The sequence below is a fragment of the Accipiter gentilis genome, chromosome 20 (genome assembly GCF_929443795.1).
Source record: "Accipiter gentilis chromosome 20, bAccGen1.1, whole genome shotgun sequence".
In the NCBI taxonomy this organism is placed as follows: Eukaryota; Metazoa; Chordata; class Aves; order Accipitriformes; family Accipitridae; genus Astur; species Astur gentilis.
In genome coordinates, this window is record NC_064899.1 from 6,001,332 (window position 1) to 6,026,981 (window position 25,650).

The 25,650-nt window shown below is 35.4% G+C and overlaps 1 protein-coding gene across 5 annotated transcripts in view; it reads right to left on the minus strand.

The window, feature by feature from the left end:
• The window catches only part of CDH18 (cadherin 18), a 512,714-nt gene that overhangs the window by 53,970 nt on the left and 433,094 nt on the right, over window positions 1-25,650 (minus strand). For all 5 annotated transcript variants that reach the window (XM_049823983.1, XM_049823986.1, XM_049823985.1 and 2 more), the window contains one exon: window positions 11,333-11,500. In XM_049823983.1, the coding sequence (XP_049679940.1) occupies window positions 11,333-11,500 (168 nt within the window). The remainder of the gene's footprint in view (window positions 1-11,332; window positions 11,501-25,650) is intronic.

Here is a 25,650-nt window from a genome sequence, read left to right on the forward strand (position 1 = left end):
CTAACGTGTTGTTACAGTTTGCTGAGTTTAAACCAGCTAGCATGACTGCAGAGCTGCTCTCGGTAAGCAGGTAGAAAGGCAAAATTTAAACTGAATTCAGAGATAAAACCTGCATTATGGCAGAAAAACACTATTCGTTGGATGGATTGAAGAAATTATGAATCTACAGAAGTTGCAACTGCAGAGGGAATGGATGTTATCACTAAAATACAACTAACTTTAGACACCTGTTAGAAAATAGAAGATTTTATTACAGATTTCTCTAATTCCTTGCACAATGGTTCCTAAACTTATTTATAGTCTTGAATTGGTTTTGTAATACTAGCCCATAATACTAATAAACAAATGGCAGTGTGAGAAGGATGGTAGAGGGCACTAAGCTTTGTTAGTCCAAAAGGAAAGAGAGGCTTCCTAGGAAAACAAAAAATACATTACCATGCATTAAAAAAGCTCAAGGGAAACAAGAAATGTCCAGTAGAACAAGAGAAAAAGTATAATTTACCATGTAAAGAAGAAAATACCAACACTGATGTAGCAGGAAAATTGCTTAGTAGTTGATTCAATTAAAACACCCCGTTAATTCTTTGACGCAATTCTTTGACATGCATATAAAAGGCACCTTCACAAGTTTCCAAATAAATGCTCTGCCATGCATTCTTTTGCAATGCTTCGTGCTTACAGATGATGTCAACTGACACTTTCATATTGCTGGTTGCTTTATTTCATACATAAAATTATAGTGATCGGATGAGATCCATTTTGGAATTTTCTTATTGTTAAAGTAAGTGTGAAATGTGGTCTTTTGACACTTTTGCTCTGACTATTGCATTCCAAAAAGGAAAAGGTTGAGACCATAAAGAATATGTTATGTAGAGGCCATAAAGAATGTGTTATATAATCAAGCCACTTCAGGAACTGGAAGTGTTATAACCCATATGATAGGGTGAACTAATTAGAGACTTCCAAATAGTCAAGCTAGTTCAAATATATCCTCATGACACTACACTCTGCTTTAGAATCACACCCCAAGTGTTAGCCATCTGTTTCAGAAAATCATTTTACTGATACCAGCTTCAAACATTCTGAAATACTAAAACTTCAAGCAAAACAAATATTTGAAATCGCTTATTAATTATCTGTCAGTATTTGTAGAACTGACGTGTTTCAAAAAAATGGATGGAGTGAAAAGAAAACTGTTAAAAAATAAACCCTCTTAGATTATAAGGTCAGGAATGTCTCCCAACAAGTATTTAACCACTGCTTCAGAGACAGCCTGAAGATGTCTCATACAGACGTGAGCCAAATAGATAATTACAAACAATACTATCTAAACCCAACAAACACATAAGAGGATAAAATTCAGCAACATGGTTAGATAAAATATATCATAGACATTTATGTAGACTAGCGGTGGAAACTGGGAATGTTCTACTAAACACTAAATTGTTGTAAACTTTATTACTGGAAAGTACAGGAACCAGCTAAAGGCTGAACCGAACATTTCCTTGGGCATTGAATAAATATTGATAGGACGTTAAAAATAATGTGGGATGCACATACTGTCAATTTATGATTCTTTATGGTAAGCTAGGAGTCTGTCTCAACCCTCCAAAAATTGGTTGGGAAGTCAGGAGCCCTGAGGAACAGATACCAGTCTGTATTAAAACTGTTTCACCAAATCTGCCCAGGTCGAACAGATTGTTCCTACGGTCCCAGCATCACAGCCTTCCAGGAGCTGTTGTAAAGCAGAAATTTCAGACAGTCTTGGGGATGCTCTGAATTGTTCTAGAGGGGCTGCCCAGCGGCTTACAGATCAAGATTTTGTAGAGGTTGATTTGGTTCTCAATTTTTATATTAACATTCATTCAGATGCATTCGCTTAGCTCATGAAATGAGTAAATTAATACTCTTTTCCAGTTAATGTACTGTATAGGATAGTTATATCACTTTGCAGGATTTAATCTATGCTAATTGAAACATCGTTCAAATGCATACAGGTGATCTTCATCTTTCTTTCAATAAACTATATGGCTTATCTGTCATTATAGTACAGAAACAATTTATTGATCCGTAGAACAATTTACTTCTCATTTCAATAAGCCTACAGGCAACCTATAATGCTGTGTTTTACCCTCAGAAAAGCAATTCCTCTGTCTGAATCTCTCTCAAAAGAAGTATGACAGTATTTAACGCAACTCAATAGGCATGTTACTTTATTTTATTCATTAATCTATTTTGTTGATAGTTTTGACTTACTGTTATAGGTTATAATGTCCTCTTGAACAGCGGGAATTACCTTACTTAACAAAGGAAGGGAGAGGCGTAATACTGAACGAGTAGAGAAATAAGCAAGTATTTGGCCTGCTTGTTATTTGTTTATCCAAGGTATAGTTTTAGTAACATAAGGATAAATACTGCTTAGTGATGAACCAATGGATGCATTCATTCACACATCACAGCTCACACACCGATACCTTTCTCTATCTACTAGCAAACTGATAAACACAGCAACTGGTTACTTTAACACAAATATCAAATATTTAACACAAATGTATATCAAAGTGAAATGTGAAGAAAGTTTGCTTGAACCCACAACTAGGTAAGTACTCAGTCATGAGCCGAACTGATAACATACGGAGAATAAATGGACAGTGAGCCAGGCTCAAAGTCCGATTATTCAGACTGGCAGCCAATTAACAATCAAAACTGTGGCCAAAACTATTTAATATCTTCATTAATGACCTGAATGACAGGTTGCATGTACTTGCAGCAAGCGAGCAGACAGTATCAACTTGGGAAAAAGTGGTCCATGTGCTGGAGGGCAGGGCTGCTGTTCAAAGGGACTGGGACAGGCCGGAGAAATGGGCTGCCAGGAACCTCACGGCGTTCAGTGACAGCGCCGGGGCAGGAATGATGCCATTCACCAGTACACGCTCGGGGCCAACCGCCTGTAAAGCAGCTTTGCAGGAAAGGACCTGAAAAGGACCTTTCAAAGCTTGCCTAACCCAGGCCTTTTGCAACTTGATCTAACTGAACCTGCTTTAAGCAGGGCTTTGGGTCAGATGACCTTCTGGAGGTCCCACATGAATCTATGTTCCTGGCACTCAAGAAGTTATGTCTCACGTTTTACTACCAGCCATCTTTGATAAAATTCACGTGCAGCTCCAGCTGTGGACTGTGCTCAACCTCGCTTGGCGGCTTTCTGTTACGAAGTTATTCTCCATTCACAGAGCTGCTTGTTTTCATTACATGTATTAGATTATTCTGGATTTCCCTTTTGAGACGGCAGATTTTTAGAAGTCCATTTCTCACGGTATGTCTTGGACATTTGTTGCATTTTTCTTTACGATGCTTATTTTTAATATAATAAAACCAATTTTAATCAATCGTCATTATGAATACAGTAACTTTTATGATTCCAGAAGCTCAGTCAATTTTCTCTCTACTGTCTTTGTTCTGAATACTCTTTTTGATGGCAACGTCCCTTTCATACAGCTAAACTAAAGAAGAAATTTTTAAGATGAGCGTTTGGCTTATTCTTCTTCCCTGCCAAAAAACCAATGCTTTTTCACTTTCTAAAAATATTTGAAGTGTAAGTGAAGTTATTTCTTATTTGCAAATATGACACTAAAACAATCTTCAAAACTTAAGACGTTTTGTTTGCTTCGAAACTCTGAGAATGCAACACTCTTGGGACAATTTAAAAAAAAAAACTTTCTTTCTAGATGCAGTAGACACCTTTGGCTGGAAGAAGAGTTGTGCATCCCCATGCCCCTGCTTTTTACAACTCAATGCAGCCCAGGAGTTACATTTGTGATTAAGATCATAATCAGTGATGAGTTTAATTTATGTTCCATGCAATTTTGCCTTTACAGACAGTAACCAAAAGTACCTGACAGTTTTGGTTGTTTTTTTTTAATTATTTCAAAATTATTTTGATATGTATGATGTATGTAATGAATAATCTACCTTGCACATAGAAATTCTCATAGACAATACCCAATTAAGTGAAATAAAAACCACTGCTAGACTCCATCCTAGTTAGGAGTAACGTTGATGCACATAGCTGGCATTAAAGCTCAGTATACAGAACACATATTTTCTACAAATATTTAGTCAGACTTTGACACAAATATATTTTTGCCCCTCCCAGCTTCCCTTTATATTTGAATTCTGTAAACAATTCTGTGATCAAGTTTTATTGTCATGAACTCTTGTTAAAGAAGTTTTTGAATCCAATACTTAAATATTCTGGAAAAAGTATTATCTTTACTTCCTTCAATTTTTACAGTAAAAATCTGGTTATGGGAATCACACTAATTCTGCTCAGGAAATAGAATATCATGAGACTTCCTATGCGATCAAATGCCATTAAATAACTTATGTCAGATTTCAGTGACAAATGAAATAATTTGGCAGCTTTAACTTCAAATTTTATGCAAATAGGAGAACATATCAATCTTCTCACAAACTAACAGAATAAGAAGACAATTAAACAAGTCACTTTACACAGTATTTTCCAGTCTACGGAAGCATGCACTCAAAGATACATATACTTTATTTCTTAACTCTCTTCGGTGCATAATGAACATCATCATCTCTTAAGTAATGTATTCCTCATCTCACATGTCCATCTCTTTAAGCAGAATTCATAGGTGAATGATTGATTCTAGCACATTAAAAAGACACAATGTAAGAGAAATTTTAGAAAATCAGTCAGATCACTGAGGCTTGTCCCTTTTACCTCTCTGTTTCCTCAGGACATTATTGATGCTAGCTGCTTTTTAAACAGTCCTTGTGCAGCAGCCTTGCTAGGCAGGTGATTCTAAATACTTCCTCTGGAGAATCAAAAAAGCACCATATTTCTCTTATGTTTAAGACTAACAGCTGTTGTCTCTTGGCCTGACACATTCAAGTCACACACCTTCATCAGGTAATACAAGCATATAATAGCATTTTTCCCCTTTACATGCGCTCCTGGCTGTCACAGTCAGAAGGAAACTCAGGTTCTGAAAACTGATAGAAATGAAAGCTTGCTAGCTCATATTTACCTGCCCCACATTCAGCTTCTGATGTGACACTTCAGCCATTTCTAAACAAAAAACAATTAAGGTCAGGGGGCTTGGAGATTTACCTGTGATGATTCTCTGTAAAGGCAGAAAATCAGTATACTGAACACCAACCGTACTCACAAAGGACATGTCACTCACTGGTCATTCACTCTGGAACCTGAGCACACGCTTTATAAACACAATTAATTGAAAAAATTTCCCGCCTTTAAGAATATGAGAGAAGCAAAATACTCGTTAGCACCAGAATTATGCTGTGTGACTATTATGTGAACATGTACTATAACCAATTTTAATAGCTGTTTTCTTTGACAAAGAAAACAGCTTCTAAAATGTATACACCCCATGAAATGCATTGCCAGATTTTTACAGCAACCTTTAACACAGTCCTAACAACATTCTCAACAAAAGAAAATTTTGCTACCTTTCTTTCCCTCCACAAATAACTAAAACCTGATTTACGTAGATACCATTAGAATTTTATAAGTCTATACTGAAATACTGTTTACATTTTATCAGCACTAACACATAGAATTCCTAGATTACAAGTAATTATTTCTATGTCTTTTTTTATATTAAAGTCCCCCTGTTATTTAAGATTTCCCAATAATATACTAAAATGTTCTGGATTAATCTTTATGTCTCAAGTTAGCTGAGATTAGCATGTTGGGCAAGAATTTAGTATTGCAGAAAACTCTCAGTATTAACCAGAGGTGTTTTAAGAGCACAGCAAAAAGAATTCTCTTTGAACAGCCCTTAAATTTTCTCATGAGAACCCACCCTTGAAATCTCATTATGTTGACTCAATTTCACAACAGTACTAAGAAGCAGCTACATCTAATTTTTAATACCTGTTTTGGACATAAAATATATTAAGATAGGCTGCTGTATTTCCTTATCACCTAGAAATATCTAATTTCCTGGCATTTCCCCTGGCATGTGCATTTATGTTACTCATTTTATCTTTTAATGAGATATTAATAATTGCCTTTCAGTAGATTGATCATGCACACCAGGCTCATCCTGCCTACTATTTACACAAAGAGCTGTTTCTGAAGCTGACTTTGTCCAACTACTGCGAAGGAAGAGTGATCCTCCCTAAATCTTACAGATGGAAAAAACAATCAAATCATATGATTATAATCTACATTTCCTTAGACATCCTGGAACACATGTATGATAAAAATTGTTGGTAATATATAAACTATAATTCTAGAAAAGCATATCCTAAATTGTGAACCGCCTGTGGAAACAAACAGTGAATATGGTAGTACAAAAAACTTGTTTGTGGAACACAGGAATGAGAAAAATGAGAATAAAATAAAATTTCCAGGATGGTAACTTCACTTTTGAAGAAAGAGAATAAAGTTCTATGCAGGAATATATCTTCTGAAAAACAAAATATTAGGGTTCTGTGCAAATCTGGTTTTAAAACAACTTTCTACGTGCCCCTCTACTCTGATTTAAGGTCTTCCTAAAAGACCTAAGCATCTCTTCAGCAATAACTGATACCTGGGACTACTCAATTGCAATACATTTTACCCTTAGTATATTATAGCTAGTAGCTATTGGGAATAGCCACAAAGGTAGTAAGTGTTGTAGTGTGAATTACGAAAAAGGCATTGCTCTAAATATAATGGAAAAAAATAATCTTATTAAACAAACAACATTTAAACGTAGAACAATTTCTGGAATGAAATGCTTCCACATGCTCCCTGGACACTGGATCGTTGCTGGACTTACCATCATCATCACATAAACAATACAATGAACAAGAAACTAGAATACTAGGTATGAACATAATCTAATTAACAAAGGCGCAGTTGATCAGATTTCAGCAATCTTAAGCCAAACCAGTTATCGAGTCCTTTTCTTGTTTCGTTTTAACTCTGAGTTTCCTGAGGACACACAACTTCCATAATCATTTTAATTCAATAGCCTCCCGTAACTTTTAACCCCCGTCCAATTTCACACAAATCTAACAGAAGGGCAGAGGCCTCACAGATGTTATGATTCTACAAGCTGCTTAACAATTACTGGTTGAATAGAAGAGAAAGACTTGCTAAAAGAAAATCAGAGAAAATTCTGCTTTACTCATCTCATTTGGCAGCAGCCAAATGGTCACCCAGCAGGCAGATAGCTCTGGACTAGCCGCCACAGGAGGACGGGACAGTCTACAGTGCATGGCAGTGGGGAGTGAGGGGATGCTGATGGTTATGTACGGGCATCATCGGAACTGGATGTACTATGTGGAACGGGGGATATGGAAAGGACCATATTGAAGTATAAATTCCAAAAGAAAATCAACAGCAGACACCTTTGCACTTAATTAGCTAAGAGTTATATTAACAAGGCTGAACACCTTACTAGCGCAGAACAGAGTTAATGTCTACTTCTGGGATGTGAGCTTACTTTTTCAGAACTAACTGGAGTATCTTCATACAACATTCCCACTTAAATATGGCTGCGTACTTTTCATACAATGACTTTGTAAAAAGTGAAGCCAAACTAATTATGCATATATGTAATTTCACATTATATCTATATACTGCCATGAAACAACCAAGACTCAATGTCCTGGTTTCAGCTGGGATAGAGTTAACTGTCTTCCTGTTATATGCTATATCCATAGTCTGGGAAGTGGGGGGGCAGGGAATCACCGCTCGGGGACTGGCGGGGTGTCGGTCGGCGGGTGGTGAGCAATTGCCCTGCGCATCATTTGTACATTCCAATCCTTTTATTACTACTGTTGTCATTTTATTAGTGTTATCATTATCATTATTAGTTTCCTCTTTTCTGTTCTATTAAACCGTTCTTATCTCAACCCAGGAGTTTTACTTTTTTTTCCGATTTCCTCCCCCATCCCACTGGATGGGGGGGGAGTGAGTGAGCAGCTGCGTGGTGCTTAGTTGCTGGCTGGGGTTAAACCACGACACTCAACAATCAAGCGTTATAAAAAATGTTTTAAGCCACGACTCGTATTCGAATTCTGCTTTATCCTAAAGAACTGAGCTAGATGTATCGAACAACAAAATCTACAAATGGGGTATCAGGGAAGTAATTTCCTTGTAAAATTAGACTCTACACACAATAACTACAGATCTCCTACACACTGTCCAGAGTGTAATCGTTAGCACTTGATGTACAACACATGTCAGTAGAAGCATCTGCCTAGTGTGATGATCTTGATTCAGTCAGAATCTATTCATCCTAAACAAAGCAAAACATGCAGAATCTATTCATCCTAAACAAGACCAGAGAGAATTAATGAAAGAAAACTATACAGAAAATTCTGATGTAACTCAAGGCTGATAACAGTGTCAACAGTAGACAGAACATTTTCTATCAGATTACTGAAATAAATTTATGACTATGAAATTAGGGCCCTGAGCCATCAACCAAGTGGATCCATCACTGGTAAAACTAACAAGAACTGAGAGATGCTGATTACTGAAAAGCAAAAACCTTCCCATGCAGAGCACTGTCTGTCAGCTTACATTAAATAGATAGTTCATTTATAACTGGACTCTCAAAAGAAACGGAATTTGTGGCGATGAAGAAAAAGAATCAGTGTTGTACAAGATGCACTGAAGTAACTGGTAAGCAAAATACTGAACTGGTTTCAGGTTGTTCTCCCACTGAATTCACAACCCCTTGCCTACTTCTGAGACATACTACTGTGTTTTGCAGGCAGAATTCTTCAGCTATGTTTCCTATTCCAGAGATTATTATTACCATGTATTTCAGAACTGCAGCCATCAGACTGATAAAATTATGCAGTAATGTTTCCTATTCTTCCTCCTAGACTCTTTGGTATTTTGGAAAACTGCAGCTCTTCTGTCAGTAATTTCTTTAAAAGAAAGTCAGCTATATTTAGAGTACAGAAAAAACCACAGTAAATTCATTTAAGCAGATATATTTACAACCTCTATTTCTAAGTTTTAAATAGATTTTTAAAGTGTTTCAAGGGGGATAAATCCCGCGTAACTTACTCCATATGCATCTCTACTGAACACTGATCTACCAAAGCCAGAAAGGTACGATCTTTTAAATATATACAATAAAGCATATTTCTAACTAAAACAAATAATAAAAGCATCGATCAGATGTGCTACCCAGCATCTTCTCAAGTACTCATACAGTTAGATTCAGATTCAAAACTCACAAGTATGGTAATGGAGAAAAGGAAACTAACCAAAAGAAAGTCTGCAGTTTAGCTGAGGCTCAGCCTGTCCCAATGGTTATACACTCGATATATGCAGTTTTGGTTAGCACTTCCCTGGAATTCAACTCTGAATGTGACAAGCCTCAGTAAGTCTCATTTAGCATTCCGTCTAATAAGGAAATTGAAGAGAAATTTAACTGAAAATCATGGCATTCAAAGAAAAGAAAAATAAACAGTGAAGCTTATTTCTGTTAGTGCAATACTCATGTATTATTGTAATAGTTCATGATGTTAATATGGCCTGATTTTAGATGGTCTATACTTTCGTTCCGTATTACTTACACGTAGCTACCACTCTTTTGCAAAGTGTTTAAATTATACTTGTTGAAAAGGAGTAAAAAAGCAATGTTAGAGTCGTAACTGTGGTATAGGAATCCTGTGTAAGGAAAGATAAAGCAACCGTCTGTACTCTACAAAACCTGTTCTAGGATTAGTATTTTCTGTTTAAAATGATAATGTTAAAATACATTTTTAATTTTGCTTTGTTAAATAATGAGGTTTCATTAAATGCAAAATGATGTTTTGTTGTTTTCAGTGTTATTTTTTGCAATTATTAGAATCCCTGGGAATGTATAGAATAGAACCTGAACATTTTATATTTCTTCCATTTCTGAAAAAAATATTAATACAGATAAAGAAAAGTATGTGACAATGTACAGTTCTGCCTGCTAGCCAGTTTAATATCTAAAACCTTCCATTCAAAATAAAAGAGGCCAATTCTTGAAACCTGATATGTAGGGATCCATTTGTCTCATAAGTTTGCAGGAAACTTGGGACATTTTTTCTACTTTAACTATTTTAGATGTTATATTTGTTCAAAGTATGCCTTACCTTTTGCCTTTCCAATAGTTAGGAAGTATTAAATAGAGTGATGGATGCAATGACAATTCTGTGGAACCTAAAACCAAATATACTTTATTTAAGGCTGTGTTTCAAAGGCTTTATGTTTTTATGTGTTTGCGAGGCACAGAAAAAATATTCATTTCTACAACACTTTTAATGAACCAGAAATACTGCTTGACCAGATTTTACGTAACGTGTACTGCCAGGGAGCTTTGTTTTTCCCCGGAGCTTTGTGATCTCTATTATTGTTTATAAATCTTCTCATTCAAACAGCTTAATGTGTTTCCTGGTGGAGGTACCTATAGCTAACAGTCCATTATGTTCTACAAGGGCTCACGCAATGTCTTGAGTCCAGATTACAATATTCTTACTGGCCTTGAGCCAATCTGCAAAGGAAAGCGGGTTTAGCTATGCAATTGCATTCCAAAAGACTTATAAATAAATTGTTGACTGAATTCAGAATTCTTACAAGACTCCAGCTGCTGTGTCAGATCAATGTGCACCCAATGAGTTTCATAATATTGAACTTCCTATTAGTGGTCATATTAAGATATTCTAAGAGTATTCTAGCATATACTTTTCATATATGCATGTGAGAACATTCAGTTTGACATCAACATCAACAATTCATTTAACTAGGATAAAGGCAGACTCCACCACAGCTCGACAACAGTGAGAAACAGCTTGGATTTTGACCATCTGTAATGTAAAAAGTGATCTTAAAAGTTTGCATGAGTATAGAGAAAGGAACAGAAGAAAAAAATTGATAGATGCGTATGGAAGCAGCCAAAGGCATGCTGGATTAAATCTTTTAATGTGTTACCTTTTGTTGTGGTCTACCATGGGAACAATGTAATTCACTTGTGGATCAAAATCACACAGTTATTGAAATACACATTCAAAAAGGACGGGAGAATAGCCCACATATGACAAGAGTATTGGTTTGTCACCCATCTCACTCTTACTCAGTGTTTAATTGAAAGAAATCTTCACTGGTTTCAATATTCTAGCATATGCCATCTCTGTGCTTCATCTGAAATCATTGGAGAACTGAAAAATATTGGTGAATCCAAACACTTCTCAAGCTGCCTTCTCCCCACGAATTTGAATACTAACTGGATTTTACTAATAGCTTCTTACTTCACTGAAAATCAACACGATTTTCAAATCAGTTATATGCTGAAATTGTACATACTCTGAGGAAACCTGGGTGGATTGTCGTTGACATCAGTGAGTGTGATATTTACAGTTGTTGACCCTGACAGCCCTCCGACCTGCCCAGCCATATCTTTGGCTTGAATGACAACGGAATAATGCTCTCTGGCTTCCCTGTCCATGTTGTGCAAGGCAGTCCTGATGACTCCTGTGATGGAAAGAAAACAAACAAACAAAAGAAAGATCAAGATTAGCTTGTTTGAGCAAGAAGAAAGGCTGGGTATAACCTTTCTTTTCAGGAAAGGTGGAGAATGGCAGATTTTCTGGAAATGCAAAGCTTTTCTACAATCAAAATAAGCTGGCTTTAGTTGTTCATGTCTTATATATATGTATAAATATAAATATATATATATATGAAAAACAATGCCAGCTGCTGCTAGACAAACAACTTGCTTGAGGATGTGAAGAAATTAAAATCATATATTAGAACAATTATTATATTAATAAATAATTAATCCAACTTATATAACATATAACTGTTTAAATAGCTATTTAATAGAAATATTAATGAGTGAAAACTCTTACCCCACTGAAGAAGACACAAATTCCTTTTTAAGAAAAGTTAATTTCTGAATTAAAATGTGGCATACCTCTTAAAACTACCCAAAAGCTAAAATTTCTTATTTGACAGATCTCAAACAACTACACTTTCGTATTTGATACATGTCAATCACATACATATATGTTCATAAGTGTCTTACCTAACACCTAACCATGAAGTGAAAGATAAGCTATTAGTGTTTTTACTACTGTACAGAGAGAAAACCAAAACTGAGTGAGCCTAAAATTCTATTTATTTCTATCCATCACCGTCAGAAATTGTTTTAACATGTAGGCAATTACACACACAGAGGCAAAGATTACAATAAAGGAGGAACAGTCAATTCCGCAGGCTCAGTTTCAGCTATGGGACATTTTTCACTTACGATGGTGCCTGTGAATTAGGCCCTGCTAATTTCTTTGATCACAGGCTGACAGAAACCTCATGGAGTTCAATAAAGGGAAATGTCAAGTCCTGTGCCAGGGAATCAGTGCACGCTGTGGACAGACTAGCTGGGAAGCAGCTTTTCAGAAAAGGATCCAGGGGTTCCTCAAGTTGGACAGGAGCCAGCAATGTGCCCTTGCAGCTAACAAGGCCAAGAGCATCCCAGGCTGCATTATGAAAAGCGTTGCCAGCAGGTCAAGAGAGGGGATCCTTCTCCTCTGCTCACCACTGGTGAGGCCACATCTGGAGCGCTGGGTCCAGTTCTGGGCTCACGAGTACATGTAAGACACTGATAGACTGGAGTGAGTTACACGAAGATAAAGAAATATGTGAAATGCTAAATTTATTAACATTAAATTTTCAAAAACCTGCATTTTTAGCATAACCTGGTTTGGACTCAAACTGAGTGGCTGTTATACCTAGTAAGAAAATATACCATAGCATGACCAGATGTTGCTTCTGGGTAAATTTTGAATATATAATAGCCATTAACACAAAGCAACTTCAGAAGAAGAGCCTTGCTCTTCTACACAACCTGCTCTACAGCATGATTCTCAAGATTTTTGATTCCCACAGTATCAGATGATGCAAAAAGTGACTTCCAGAACACTATTTTTCTTGTACTTTAGGATTACTTTCTTTTGATTTCTTTAGTAAAACCGTTTAGCCATTATTACGTACAATACAGAAATTTTCATGTAGCTTATACCATTGTTTCCGTTCTATTCTGAAGACAAATCACACATAAATAAGTAGAACTATCCACAAAGAATAACATTTTGAAGTATCCATGAAGATTCAGAATTATTTTAACAGTTTTACACTGTAAGTTCTGTTTCATCAGAAGCATAGATTCTGGACAAGCTGGCTAAAAATAGTATTCCAGTCTGGTTTAGGTCATCAGTGGTTTTTTCCTTTAAATGACACAGTTACAAACACACCTTTTTTCACAAATTTCACCATGTTATACTGAAATTAACCACAATTTATACATACTATAACAGAAAGGCATTGAGACATTTGGATAAAAGGCACTGATACAACGTAAATATGCAGTTTCATCAAAATCAATATGGTTCACAAAATCTGGTAATACTGTTCTGAAAATTCATTTTACTGAAAAATAGGAAGATAGAAAAGTATTAAAATTAAAAATGCCCTGCATTTTTCAAATAAATTGCTTCACTTTTTCACATTGAAATGAAATTTATTGGAATATTTAATGTTTATGTATATGCATGGAAGGCATATCGGATTTTTTTTAAAAAACTTCAATTTCAATTTGAAACAGACCAAATTTTACACAATGGAACATCTGTCTTCTGTACAATCCTCATAAATGCACTAGTCACTTACATTTTTAAACTGATTTAAACAAACAGAAATTCCTCTGAATGACAATTACTTTCCCCTTCCTTTTTGCTTCAAGGGGTATGGTACTGAATCAATGCTTGTAGGCAGTTAATAAGGATTTGTGGATGACTAATCATTTCATATCTCCCACTTGCACCAGATTCCTCTTTTCTGAAAAATGAGTAAATGAAAATGGGCAAGTTTTTAACTCCAAAAACTTGTATCCAAAGTTTAGAATAAGAAAACCGATTTTAAGCTTAGGATATGCTGAAGGACAGGAGATAACGGAGGATTTAGTTCTCTTTTCTCGGTTGCATATACATATATACATCCTAAAATGATATCATTGGTATGAGGTATGTAACTACTGTGAGGACCCTGATGCTCTGTCCTTGTCACTAGCAGCTCTACCAACTGTTCTGGCAGTACAGCACTTAAATCGTACATACTTTCAAATTTCTTTAATGAGCCCAAAAGGTGTAAGGAGAACTTTCTTGGTCGCCTTTTCCAATAAGGTAATATGAAATGCTCCAGCAATTCCTTTTAAAGCAGGAGTTGCCCCGAGTATCTTCAGTAGACTTGGCAGGGGCTCCTATACATCCCACAAGAAGACAGGAAGTTCACATTAAGGAAGACGTCTCCCTGTCTAAAACGGTGCAGAAAGAAACTGAAAAAGAAAACTGTCACAGGCTTTTTAAATTTAAACACAGCCTTAATTTTGCCTCCTATTTGTTAGGCAGCACTGCGACCCTGTTAACTGAGTACCTTTCAGCTATGTTTCCAATATTTATTCATCTTTACTAAGAAAAGAAAGCAATTAAAAAAAAGCAAGATGTAGACATCAGTACGGGGACACCCCACCCTGTTTCTGGTTTTAAGTGAAGAATTTTTACCAAAGTTTGATTGCTATGAATTGCTTACAACATATGGAGGTTTGTATGTATTGGAATGGAGTTCTGAAGGACACATAGCTCTGGGCCTCTGGCCTGCTGAATTTAGTCATACCTATTTCCATCATAAAATTATGAGAGATGTGTTTTCCCACATGGAAGGCTCTCCCAGAACACACTTTTTCTTCTAACTTCTTGTCTACATTTATTCACCTCTAAATCACAGCAGGTTTTGTTTGTTTGTTCTTTTCTCTGACAATTTCTACAATCTTGGAAAGCCCATTTTCCAACTTGAATTTATCTTCCTTGACTGTGGATGACCAGAAATCTACCTACATTCCAGATGAGATTTTATCACCGCCTTTTCTAATTACAGCTTTTTTTGGTTTTTTTTTTTTCAGAATACATCACATTCGTGATTCATCTATGATTGACTAATATACCCAGGACATTCTCCTCCAATGGCACTTACAAATTAAGGAGACCAGAGTTACTGCAGAATATCTTGAGTTGGAAGGGACCCATAAGAGCCAACAAGTCCAACGCCCTGTTCCTCAAAGGACTAACTAAAACTAAATTATATGACTAAGAGCATCACTCAGTTAGTCTTGTAATTAGTCCTGCAACATGGTCTTTACTATATAATACTATTTTATTTCATTATGTTCTTCTTGCTCTTGTCTTTGAAGACATAAGCTTCTTCCTCTGTACTGACAATTCCTTACAACTTTTTGCAATCAGGAAATTTCTTCATGATGGTCCTGCATTTATCCTCAAAACTTCAGACAAAACTGACCAAGAAGAACATTGAAATGAACGATCGATACGTCTACTACTGTGGATAGCTCCTTTTCTTTCCTTTTACCCAATGCCTCTGGATTTGAGAAAGCCCTGAAAATAAGTTTATTTTTGGCAAGTTTTACTTCCTTCTCCACTCAGGCTCTCTGAACTCATTCCTGATACTGAACTGCAGTCAATTCCTTTTTTTTTTTTTTCCCCCCAAGTTTTCTTTAAGATACTTCTATGCTCTGTAGCATCTGACAACGTGTTATGTTGTCTTTTTTAGCATTCTGTGAAGAACCGTTTTACTTGCATGCTTGCATGTAAGAAGAGCTACAACAGAAGGCTCAGCTGTAACTGACACTGTAAAAATCAAGACTTTTTAATTCAAGTGCAGGCAATTATTAAGAAAATGTCTGCCGCAGCCAAGTGCTTAACTATGCATTTACCAAAGTATTTAACTATGTACTTAGGTACCTGACAGTCTGGTACACTTGAAGTAATTTATCTTATAAAAAACAAGAACTTATTTTAGATTCAGTAACCACTGCAGAATTTTAGCCAGCTTTATCTTACAGCCTACTCCTGCATGATGTGTGAATAGAACCTTCCCAGAATAAACCATGGTTCATTTTAACATTTTAAGCTCAAAGGTTTTCTATCTATCTAGTGGGGAAAAAAAACCCAAAACCAAAACAACTCCACTTTAATGACAGACTAGTTTGTCATGGGCAAGTTAATTTTGTTTGAAAAATTTCCATTCTGTTATTGGATCATGAGCCTGGTCACTAGAGATTTTATGAAGGGCCAGTAGGTCATCCTAGATCCCCCATATTCTACTTTCTTATATATCTGTCGTGATCACAACCACTAAATGGTTCAAATATAATTTTAAATATTTATTTAATAACTATTGAAATGTGTGATTTTACCAATTACCGAGGGAAGTGAACTGTTGCAGATGGTAATTTCATTAATATTATTTTTACTTTGTGAATAAAAGCTCTATTTTTATCACTGCTTTGCTTTAGGATATGTAGTTCACTTATTTTATTATAACTTAATATTCTGAATATATTGTATACATTAAAATACATCTCAAAATCTAATATTATTCTACATCGAAAGAATTAGACACATCCCTTTTAAGAGAAAGAGGTACGTTTTTTGTAGGGTTTACATTTTAAGACAAATACTGAGCAAGTACAAGTCAGTAGATGCATTCCTTTTTTCTTAAAACTTCAAAATAAACTTCAAATTTCAAAATCCCAGTAGACTTTGACTTGGACTTAGACTTGACTTTGGATTTGTGATTTAGTTTGAACTATAACTGTAAACAAAATGTGCAATACAGAGATTATGGTCATACTCCACATTCTGAATGACATATATGTTTTTAATCTAGTCCTTTGAGTCAGATCTGCTTTATCTCACTAACATTACACATGTTGTTCCTTTACAGGGACGTCACTAGACACTTCATGGCTAAAAGTCAAAGCACTATAGAAATGACAATCGGTGGTCAGTTTTCTTCTATGGTCATGATTATTGTACTGAAAGACACTATGCCCTTTCTTAAGGAGAATTATCACTGAAATAAAATGCATGAATCCAACATTGAAAGACAACTGCTGTAATAAAATAGAAATTGCTGAAAAATAAGTATATTTGAAAAAGAAAATAGTAAGGGGTTTTAAATAGTAGGTTAGAATAGTGTTCATTGGGTATTAAAAGAAGGGGGGGGTTAACCAGACTGATTATATTACAGTGGACACCCCCCCACCCCAGGGGGAAAAAAAAAAAAAATCTATCCAATTTACTAATAGTAAATAAAACCTTCTCAAAAATCGTAATGAGTAACAGTCTAAATTTACAAAATAAAAAAGTCTTGCGCCAAAGCCTCCTGAATTAAGGAATCTAAAGAAAGGTTCACTGACTGAGTGGAAAATACACCAATTTATGTGGCAATTGCATGGGTGCCAAATGTAATCATACCACCTTCCACCGTTTTCATAATGCAAAGCGTATTCCAGTGAATTAAGAATTTGCTGCCACGCTGCTCCCAGAAAGCAGACAAGAAACTCTAATCTGCAATATGCAATTGCTGCAAATCAAAGGAATATCTTTTATAGAAACACCATTGCAAATGGCCACCCTATTTGAGCAGGAAGCTGTCATTTTTTCTCTTGCTAAAAGTTAAAGCGTATGTACATGGATGGCAGGTTTGCCAGCTCTGTTTCAGTTAGTATGGTTTGCAGTTTTTTAAAGTACATTTCTCGCAGCCTCATGTAGCCTGGTTTAATCAGCAGGACATTATTATCAGGGATGGTTTTCCACTGAAGCGTTGTACTTGTCCCAGTGTCTTCAGATTGTTGCTACTTCCAAATCACTATGCCATGGAAGAGATATTTTCTGGACTTAGTGGTAGTGGATTGTTGCTTTACTGCACTGTGATTGTTGTAATTCCTGTAAACATCAACTTCTCACTTTGGCCTAGACATCATCAAACTTTTCAGGAAATTTTGCATTTAAACAAAACTGACTTTTTTTTGGTGCAGATCTCATTATCTAAACACAACCCCAACTCTTTTAACAAACCCGTGTCTGGTGCGGCTCTATATGGCTGTAAAGGTACAGGTGTCTTCTCATTTGTTCTGTTAAGCTGTACAGACATGGTTCTGCTGTCTGAGGACCTCTGAGCAGGCTGGACCATAAACCTGAGTTTACATGCACAGAAAGAAGCTGAATAAAGTTGGTCTTACACCAACCCCTGTAGAGCCCTGGTGGAATCTCTTCCTTTCATGATGATTCGGCCTTGATGACAACTTTTTGCGACCTCCAAGGTAGCCAGTTCGCAGCCATTTAATATGTGCTTTGTTGCTTACTACTTACTGCTATTGAACTAGAATGGCACGTGACGTGGCAGTTAGCTTTTTCAATACGACTTGCCATTGCATAAAACAGATAAATCAGGTTTCTTTACCGTGACCTATTTTCCTGAAAAACACATGAAAGGCACTATTGCTATTTCTATTTTTTTACTGGCTAAATTCTTTCTCAGCTCCTCTATTTTTCCTTTTTCTTTTTGCCTAAACTTGCCAGCTTCATGTTATAGATTTCCTTTTGCTTGGCCTTTCAGAAAACTGACACGCATTTACATTCTGCAAATTTCCTTATTTACTTCTTTATTCAGGGAGATTCTATCACCCTTCCTAGTTTTGGGACTGGGCAATAATTATAGTTCTCCATTAATCTAATCTTGTTTCTAGAAGAGTCAACATTTCAGGGTGAAAAATAGGAAAATTCTGCCAATTTTTCTGATGTGCAGATTCTGAAAAGAGTTCAGAAAGGGGCTAATTCCTCCATTATCAGAAATTGTTTATCAATATGTTATGTCCTGAAAATGTGCAGGTTGTTTCTTTTGAAGTATAAATTGCACACAAGTTCCTATGAATTTTCAGACAGCAAAATAGAATTAAACGTTCTTTCAAACAAATCCCATATCTGAGTGGTTTTGACCTCTCCTGAAATTGCTTCTCCATTATTGAAGATATTTTTTTTTTCGACATAAAACTGTTAGAGATGAGATATGGAGGACTAGAAGAAAGCCTTAAGGACAGACTTTGACTTGAATAAAAATATTCTTGTGTCTAGAAGCAACATGCCACTATATACTACTTTTCTGCATAAGTGTGCATGATGAAATAGTACAATTTATAACAGAAGACACTTCAGTGGTTTTGCACTCACTCATGTGATTACCTTGGAACGGAATCTTTATTAGTGGCATTTCTAAATGGTCAGATTCTCTAACCTGAACCATACAGTGGTCAAACTCTGATGTGTTCATGTTAATGCAGTAGGCATGTGCCTCAGGTAAAGCAGCATGAGGCAAGCCTACAGAATTATGATGCTACTGCTGTGTTGAAAACTTATTTTTCTTTTTTTGACAATTCAGTTAAAAATGTATTTAAAAAACAAAGAATCTGTACCCTAATTGGGGGGGGGGGGGGGGGGGGGGGGGGCGGGGAGATAATTGTTTGCTCAAAGCTGGTAACAAGTGATTGCTGGTTGTATAAAGAAATAGTTAAAGTATTACGTGCAAGATAGCGATGAAACATACCTGGATACAGATATACATGACTAACAGATAACTTCATGCTGCTTAGATACTGAGGACTTCTCCATAACAGATTACTTGTCAGGTAGGCAAGCAGAGGAACAAAGCAAATGACATGAGTGTGAAGATAAGGCAAGGGCAAAGAACACCAGAATGGAGGAAGTTACTCATTAAGTGTGATTTCTTCAGATATAAACTTCTTATAGGTGTATTTAATCCTTGGTGAGAAGGGATAACCTTATGACACGAGACGAACAAATCAATTATGTAAAAAGGGGATATATTCAGTAACCTCTGAACATAGCAGATGGGAATTAAGTAGAGGAATCTTCTCAAAGGAAATCCCATTTGACAAGAAAGAGCTTAAAACTATCTGAAAACTAACTACTTGTATTCACAAGCTTGGAAATACCCCTCTCTTAAAATAGAAATAGTGTTGACTGCCAGTATCAAACATTGCTTCTTGTAATCTCACTTATGTTCTGGCCTACATAAAAATGTATTTAATCTATAGCTTGAATGAAAATGACAAAATAATAGACAGCTGAAGGTTAAAGCTGTTAATATTTTGCTCATAATCCAAAGCTCCTTATTACTTCCTTCATAATGGAAAGAAAAATAAAGATGGAGCCACAGACTTGACTTCATATTTCTCATATACTACTATTAAATTAGACTTTTATACATATCAACCTTTTTGTCTTTAATAACTATATGATAACATATCTAAATAATTGGAGATAATTAATATAGTCGCCCATTATCCTGAATAATATTGTGGTTTCTTTTCAAAGTAGATCACCTTGATAAGAGGAACAAGAAGAGAGACAGTAACTACAGGCATGACAAAAAAATCTTTCAAATAGGGTCAAAACAGCGTCCAACTCATTAAAAAAACTGAATGCAACATACAATCTTGAAAAGATTCCACATTTGGACAAAATGTCATGTGCTGACTAATTTAATTACAAGACAGACAAGGTTGAGACATATAATTCAGATTATCTGTTAGTAAGAAAGCTTGGTTAGCCACAGACCAAGCATTTACATGGTTGTTGTGTTCTCTTCTCCCTGTGATATGTATTCATTACATACCCATGAGCATTCCACTTAACTTCGATGCTTCATTGACCCATGCATAACATGTTAAGGACCTTACAGCAGTATAGCATAATTTGTAATTGTTATAAGTCACTCAAAGCGCAACCTTACTCAGCATTTAAGTATGCTTATTTGTAAAGTGCAAATGAAATATGAGACTGGTGTCAATATGGAAATGTGAAACGCTTTCTCCATGTATCCTAAGTACTTGAATTACAATGAAACCATTTCTGCTTGACATGTTATGATAGTGGCCATGCAAGTTAATGTCTGTTCAAAGCAAATCAAATTTAAAAATGGGCAAAATACCATCAGCAAAATGTCTTCATTTTGGAATGTGCTTTTGTGCTAGACTTAGTATATCAGAATGTAAATATATATAAGTTTCTATGTTACAACAACTACCTTACACATATGATTAATTAGTTTCCTTACAGGTCCTTGAAAGAAAAATCCTAGAAAAAAAGTATTATTGTAATGTTTTCTGGAAATGACCCTTTAACCAGCAAAGATCCATAAATTCAGTGAAACCTTAGTACTTGTAAAAAATCCCAATCTAGTCACACAATGAAAAATATTAGTTCAAACTCCGCATAGGAGAAAAGATGTATAAGAATTGCACTCTGGATAAACAGAACGCTGACTAAGGAACCACAGTAGATACTTTTTGAATGCTGAAAATGTGACCGTGGTAGCATTAAGTGTACCACAGTTTTCACAACTTTCTGACACGCACAAAAAAGATGATGATGTTATATAGATAAAATTCAAAGAAATCCTGTAATAAAACTTCTGATATGTGCATTCACAAACGTTATTTTCTTTCTTAGACCCAACAACCACAAAATCTTTGTCTATTAGGTGACATAATAGGTAGCTATTGACTTCTGTTGAGATTCAATCAGGATTTATTGACCTGAGTGTTAGATATTGATCTAGTCAGAGAAAAGATAAATCTCCACCTAGAGGTACAATAAGTCTTACAGTTGGCTGACAACAGAAGTCTGAGTTATTCCATTGTTACAGGTGGACTGCTATCAAGAAAATGACTACTGAATTAGTGAATTGGTGTAGCTTGTTGAAAAGAGGCACCCTCACACTACGATAAACTAAAAAGCATCACAATAAGGTCACACAAAACATGAAATGTGACCATTTCATGACAGGACACAATTTTATAAAGTTGTTTCTCTTTCTGATTGACTAAATACGTTATTCTGCAGGGTGGTCAGCCTCTGCTGTATGTATTAGCATTGAACACTTCTTGATTTGAAACTGAAGCTTGTCTGCATTTAAAATCATTCTGAATTTAGACGAAGCACAGATTTGAAAAAACAAGTGCTGACTCTTAAAAGCTCTTACTGCACAAGACTTACTTAGGAATAACTCCACATATGTTTTGTCATCAGCCCTGGGAAAGCCAGGACTTTGTCACAGATCCCACACACAGTGAGCAAAGTTACGCAACTTTATGAACCAAGTTACTAGTAACACAATTTTATACACACCATATATTACAAACTTCTATGCTGGGTTCTGTAAAAAAGGGGAAAAAAAACCCCAAAAACAAAAGATCCTCTTGCCTTTTCATCTTCCTACCTACCATTCTCCTCTACAAACACTGAAAAATACAAGAATAGCCTTTGTTTTGTACCTTCAGGTTTCCATTATTTTTCTGAGAAAATAAGGAAACCTATCAACTTACAACTTGATTTCCTTGATCAATCACCAACCAGCTTAATAAACCACAGTAATCTACATGACTCCTTCTGATGAACACAATATTTATATAGTTGCATAACAAATGTACAAATGCACCTTTTCAAGCTCAGTTTACAAACACACCAATTTGATTAAAGATTAAGTGAGCCTGTGTAACTGGGATCTTTCAAGTGTCTCAGACCCTTATACAATTTGGTTATGCACTGGCAACATAACATACTGTAATATTTCAAACTCGCACTGAACCAACATTAGCTGTTAAAATCTCCTGGAGAATTTTCAAAAGGAATTTTTTACGGACTGGAATGACATGCCAAAGTATTTTAGGGTACTATTGAAAGACAATATTGAAAACCAGCATGACCAAAGATGAAGAGTTGAAATATAGATTTTTTACAGATAAAAATATTTTTGAAATTTTAGCAAATGAAATAAAAATACTTGCAAAATTCCACCTAACTTTTTAAAATAAGGTTTGTTTTCCTAAAAATTATATTTTCAGTAAGTTTACTTCTCTGGATAATGAATTTGTGATCTACATATGGCAAGAAAACAGACCAAGAGCAGTGTCAGAGAGCTTTTTCCTTTCTCTAGAGTTCTATCTAGTGCAAATACTTGCCTCATGAGGACCTGGAATGAATAAAAAATTGGACTTCAATACTCTCTGTCCTTTCTCAAGGACATAAAATTTTCTGAAATTATTTCTAATTTCTCCATTTTATATAAAAAACCCACAGAAGGATAATATAGACAAAAGGTAATAGGGCTACCTTGATTTACAATTTGGTACAAAAAGTCAGTGATTGTTTACCAAATGCATGTTCTAACTAGTGATGTGAAGGTTCATTCAAACTTACTCAAATGAAGCTGTGAGACGATCACTGGAAAATAAACTTTCAATAAAAACAAGCAAGGCTGCCTTCCTCAACATTGTTGACTTTAAATTAGACTATTACTGTACCTTTCGTATATGAATGACAAATAAAAAAGTTACGAACTCTTCTGCTAACATTTAGGAGGAATATGAATGCTTTTAAAAGTTCCTAAGGAAGTAGGCTGTCTATTTAAAATCCAATCCTTCACTTTGTTTAAGTACCTATCCCAAGGTGAAATTATTATTCGTGACCTAGTTGTTCTTGAACACTATGTCATGGGCTATTTAAGAGTATCCCCTCTTTCTAATTGTTATGACAAAATAAAACAAAGATTCAGAGCAGTATACCAGTTTTCACTCTGAATTTCTTTCACTATTTTTCTTAAACCAAATGAAACACAGAAACTTATTTGCCCAGTGTTTTCTTTGTATATGTCCGTAGGGGAAGTCTTTCCTCCAAATTTAATCTGCAATAGCAAGCATTTCTCTGTGTGTGTAGCTCAGTTTTCTAAATCTCCAGAATGAGCTGAGGTAATATGAAACAGTATACCTAAAGCAATTTATATGTACCTACATATACAGTATCTGATATGTAAATAAAAAAGAGCATTTCATCTCATGTACCAGGCAAGAACCTATAAAAATCCATGGTATCAGGAGGCTAGCTATAGGAAATCCTAATCAGAGTGGACAGGAGTTTTCCTTCTGCAGAAAACGCAGCGATTATGGCTTGCCATGTTTGGAACTGTCAAGTGGTTTTCTTGTCCACTCTTCTTAAGATCTTCTTAAAGTAGATACATGCTGAAAGTGAGCAGGACCTCACATTGATCTTGATCTGGTATAAATCCACATACTTCAAATCAAGATAATGAAGCTATGCTAATTCACATTGGTAAAGAATCTTATCTTTTATTTTTAGGCAAAAAGCTTCTTACCACGATTAGGGCTAAATTGTCAATCTAGTAATCTAGTTGATGAGTTTTTGCTCTAAGGGTGTTAATGGCAAGGGGAGCTCATATGAGGGAAGACTGTTTTATACAAGCAAGGTTGATGTTACAGCTCCTGAGAATCTGGCCAATAATTACACTTTGTTTATACCACAATGTTTCTAAAATCATAGCTGAAGAGTAGAATATATATTTGTGAATCTGTGCTTTAAGGTCAGGAATAGGAAACACAGACTGCATGCCTATTTGGGTTATTCGCTTCCTCTTAGGAACAGGCAATTCAATTAAAATCGCTCTACTTCTACTTCCAATACTACATTTTCCTTCATGCTTAAATGTTAGACTGTCTGGAGTCTTTTACGATCTTGTCTTACTGGAGAAAGACCAGTTTACAAGTGAAAACTATTATCTGCTACAGGCACAAAGTGATGCTCCAATATACAACAAGCAATAATTATAAAAAGAGACTTTATAAGCAGTGTATTTCTGTTAACGAAACTCTCATGGAGAAATTCAGAACTGCATCTTCTGAGAAAAGCTGTAAGTAAACCAACAGTGGGAGTATAACTGAAATAAAATTTTGACTCCCTAAAGCTCAGCTATTGTAAATTAACCCAAACATTGAAAATTAAACAGGAATAAGACAGGAAATACCTACAAAGAACAATGTATTTCCTGGAGCTAGTACAGTTATTTGCAAAACTTAGTTGTTGTAACTCTCAGCAAAGTGAAAATGAAAATAAAGCATGCATATTTTGAAGTTTTTCGTATTTGAATAAATGGTATGGTTATTTTCTGCTGTATTTGAGTAGCTCTGCTGGTGATGTTAGAAAACGTAAGTTCCAATATATAATTGACCAGAAAGTGGCAATGGTAGCTGCTTTAGCACCAGTACAGGTTGCCCATTTATGTCAACAATATCTTCTTAATTTTGATTAGAACTTCTTGTACACTTGTAAAACTCACTTTTAGTGAGGAACATTTTCCTGTATATAGGACAATTGCCAGCTTGACCTCAGAGGATATACTAACCTAATAAATTCTTTTTAATACTTTCAAAGAGTTAGTAAAAAGTTGTATTCTGATTGTTAGGAGTCTGAAGAGTAAACCTTAAAAACGAATTTTGACATGCATAAAACTTTTGCATGGTGATCCATTACAGTAATACAGTATCATTTAGGGTTTTTTATGAACTGTGTTGCAGAAGCCATTTACAGAAAGATTGGAGAACAGACTTTTATTACCCTTTACAAAAGATGTCATTTATCAAATGGACAATGACACATATATCCTCAAAATCTTAAGATAATTTAATGGTTTACACATATATAGTTTGCAAAGGACATGGCTATATCACTCTGCTTTGAAAAAAATTATTTTTTTTTAATAAGATATTAGAAGTTTCTAAAAGCTGTCTCAAAGCATTAAATCTTCTATTTTCAGTCTCATTCTGGGGGAAAAAAAAATACAAAACCCTAGCAAAATAGTTTTCTTTACACGATAGCAAGACAATATAGATGACAGGT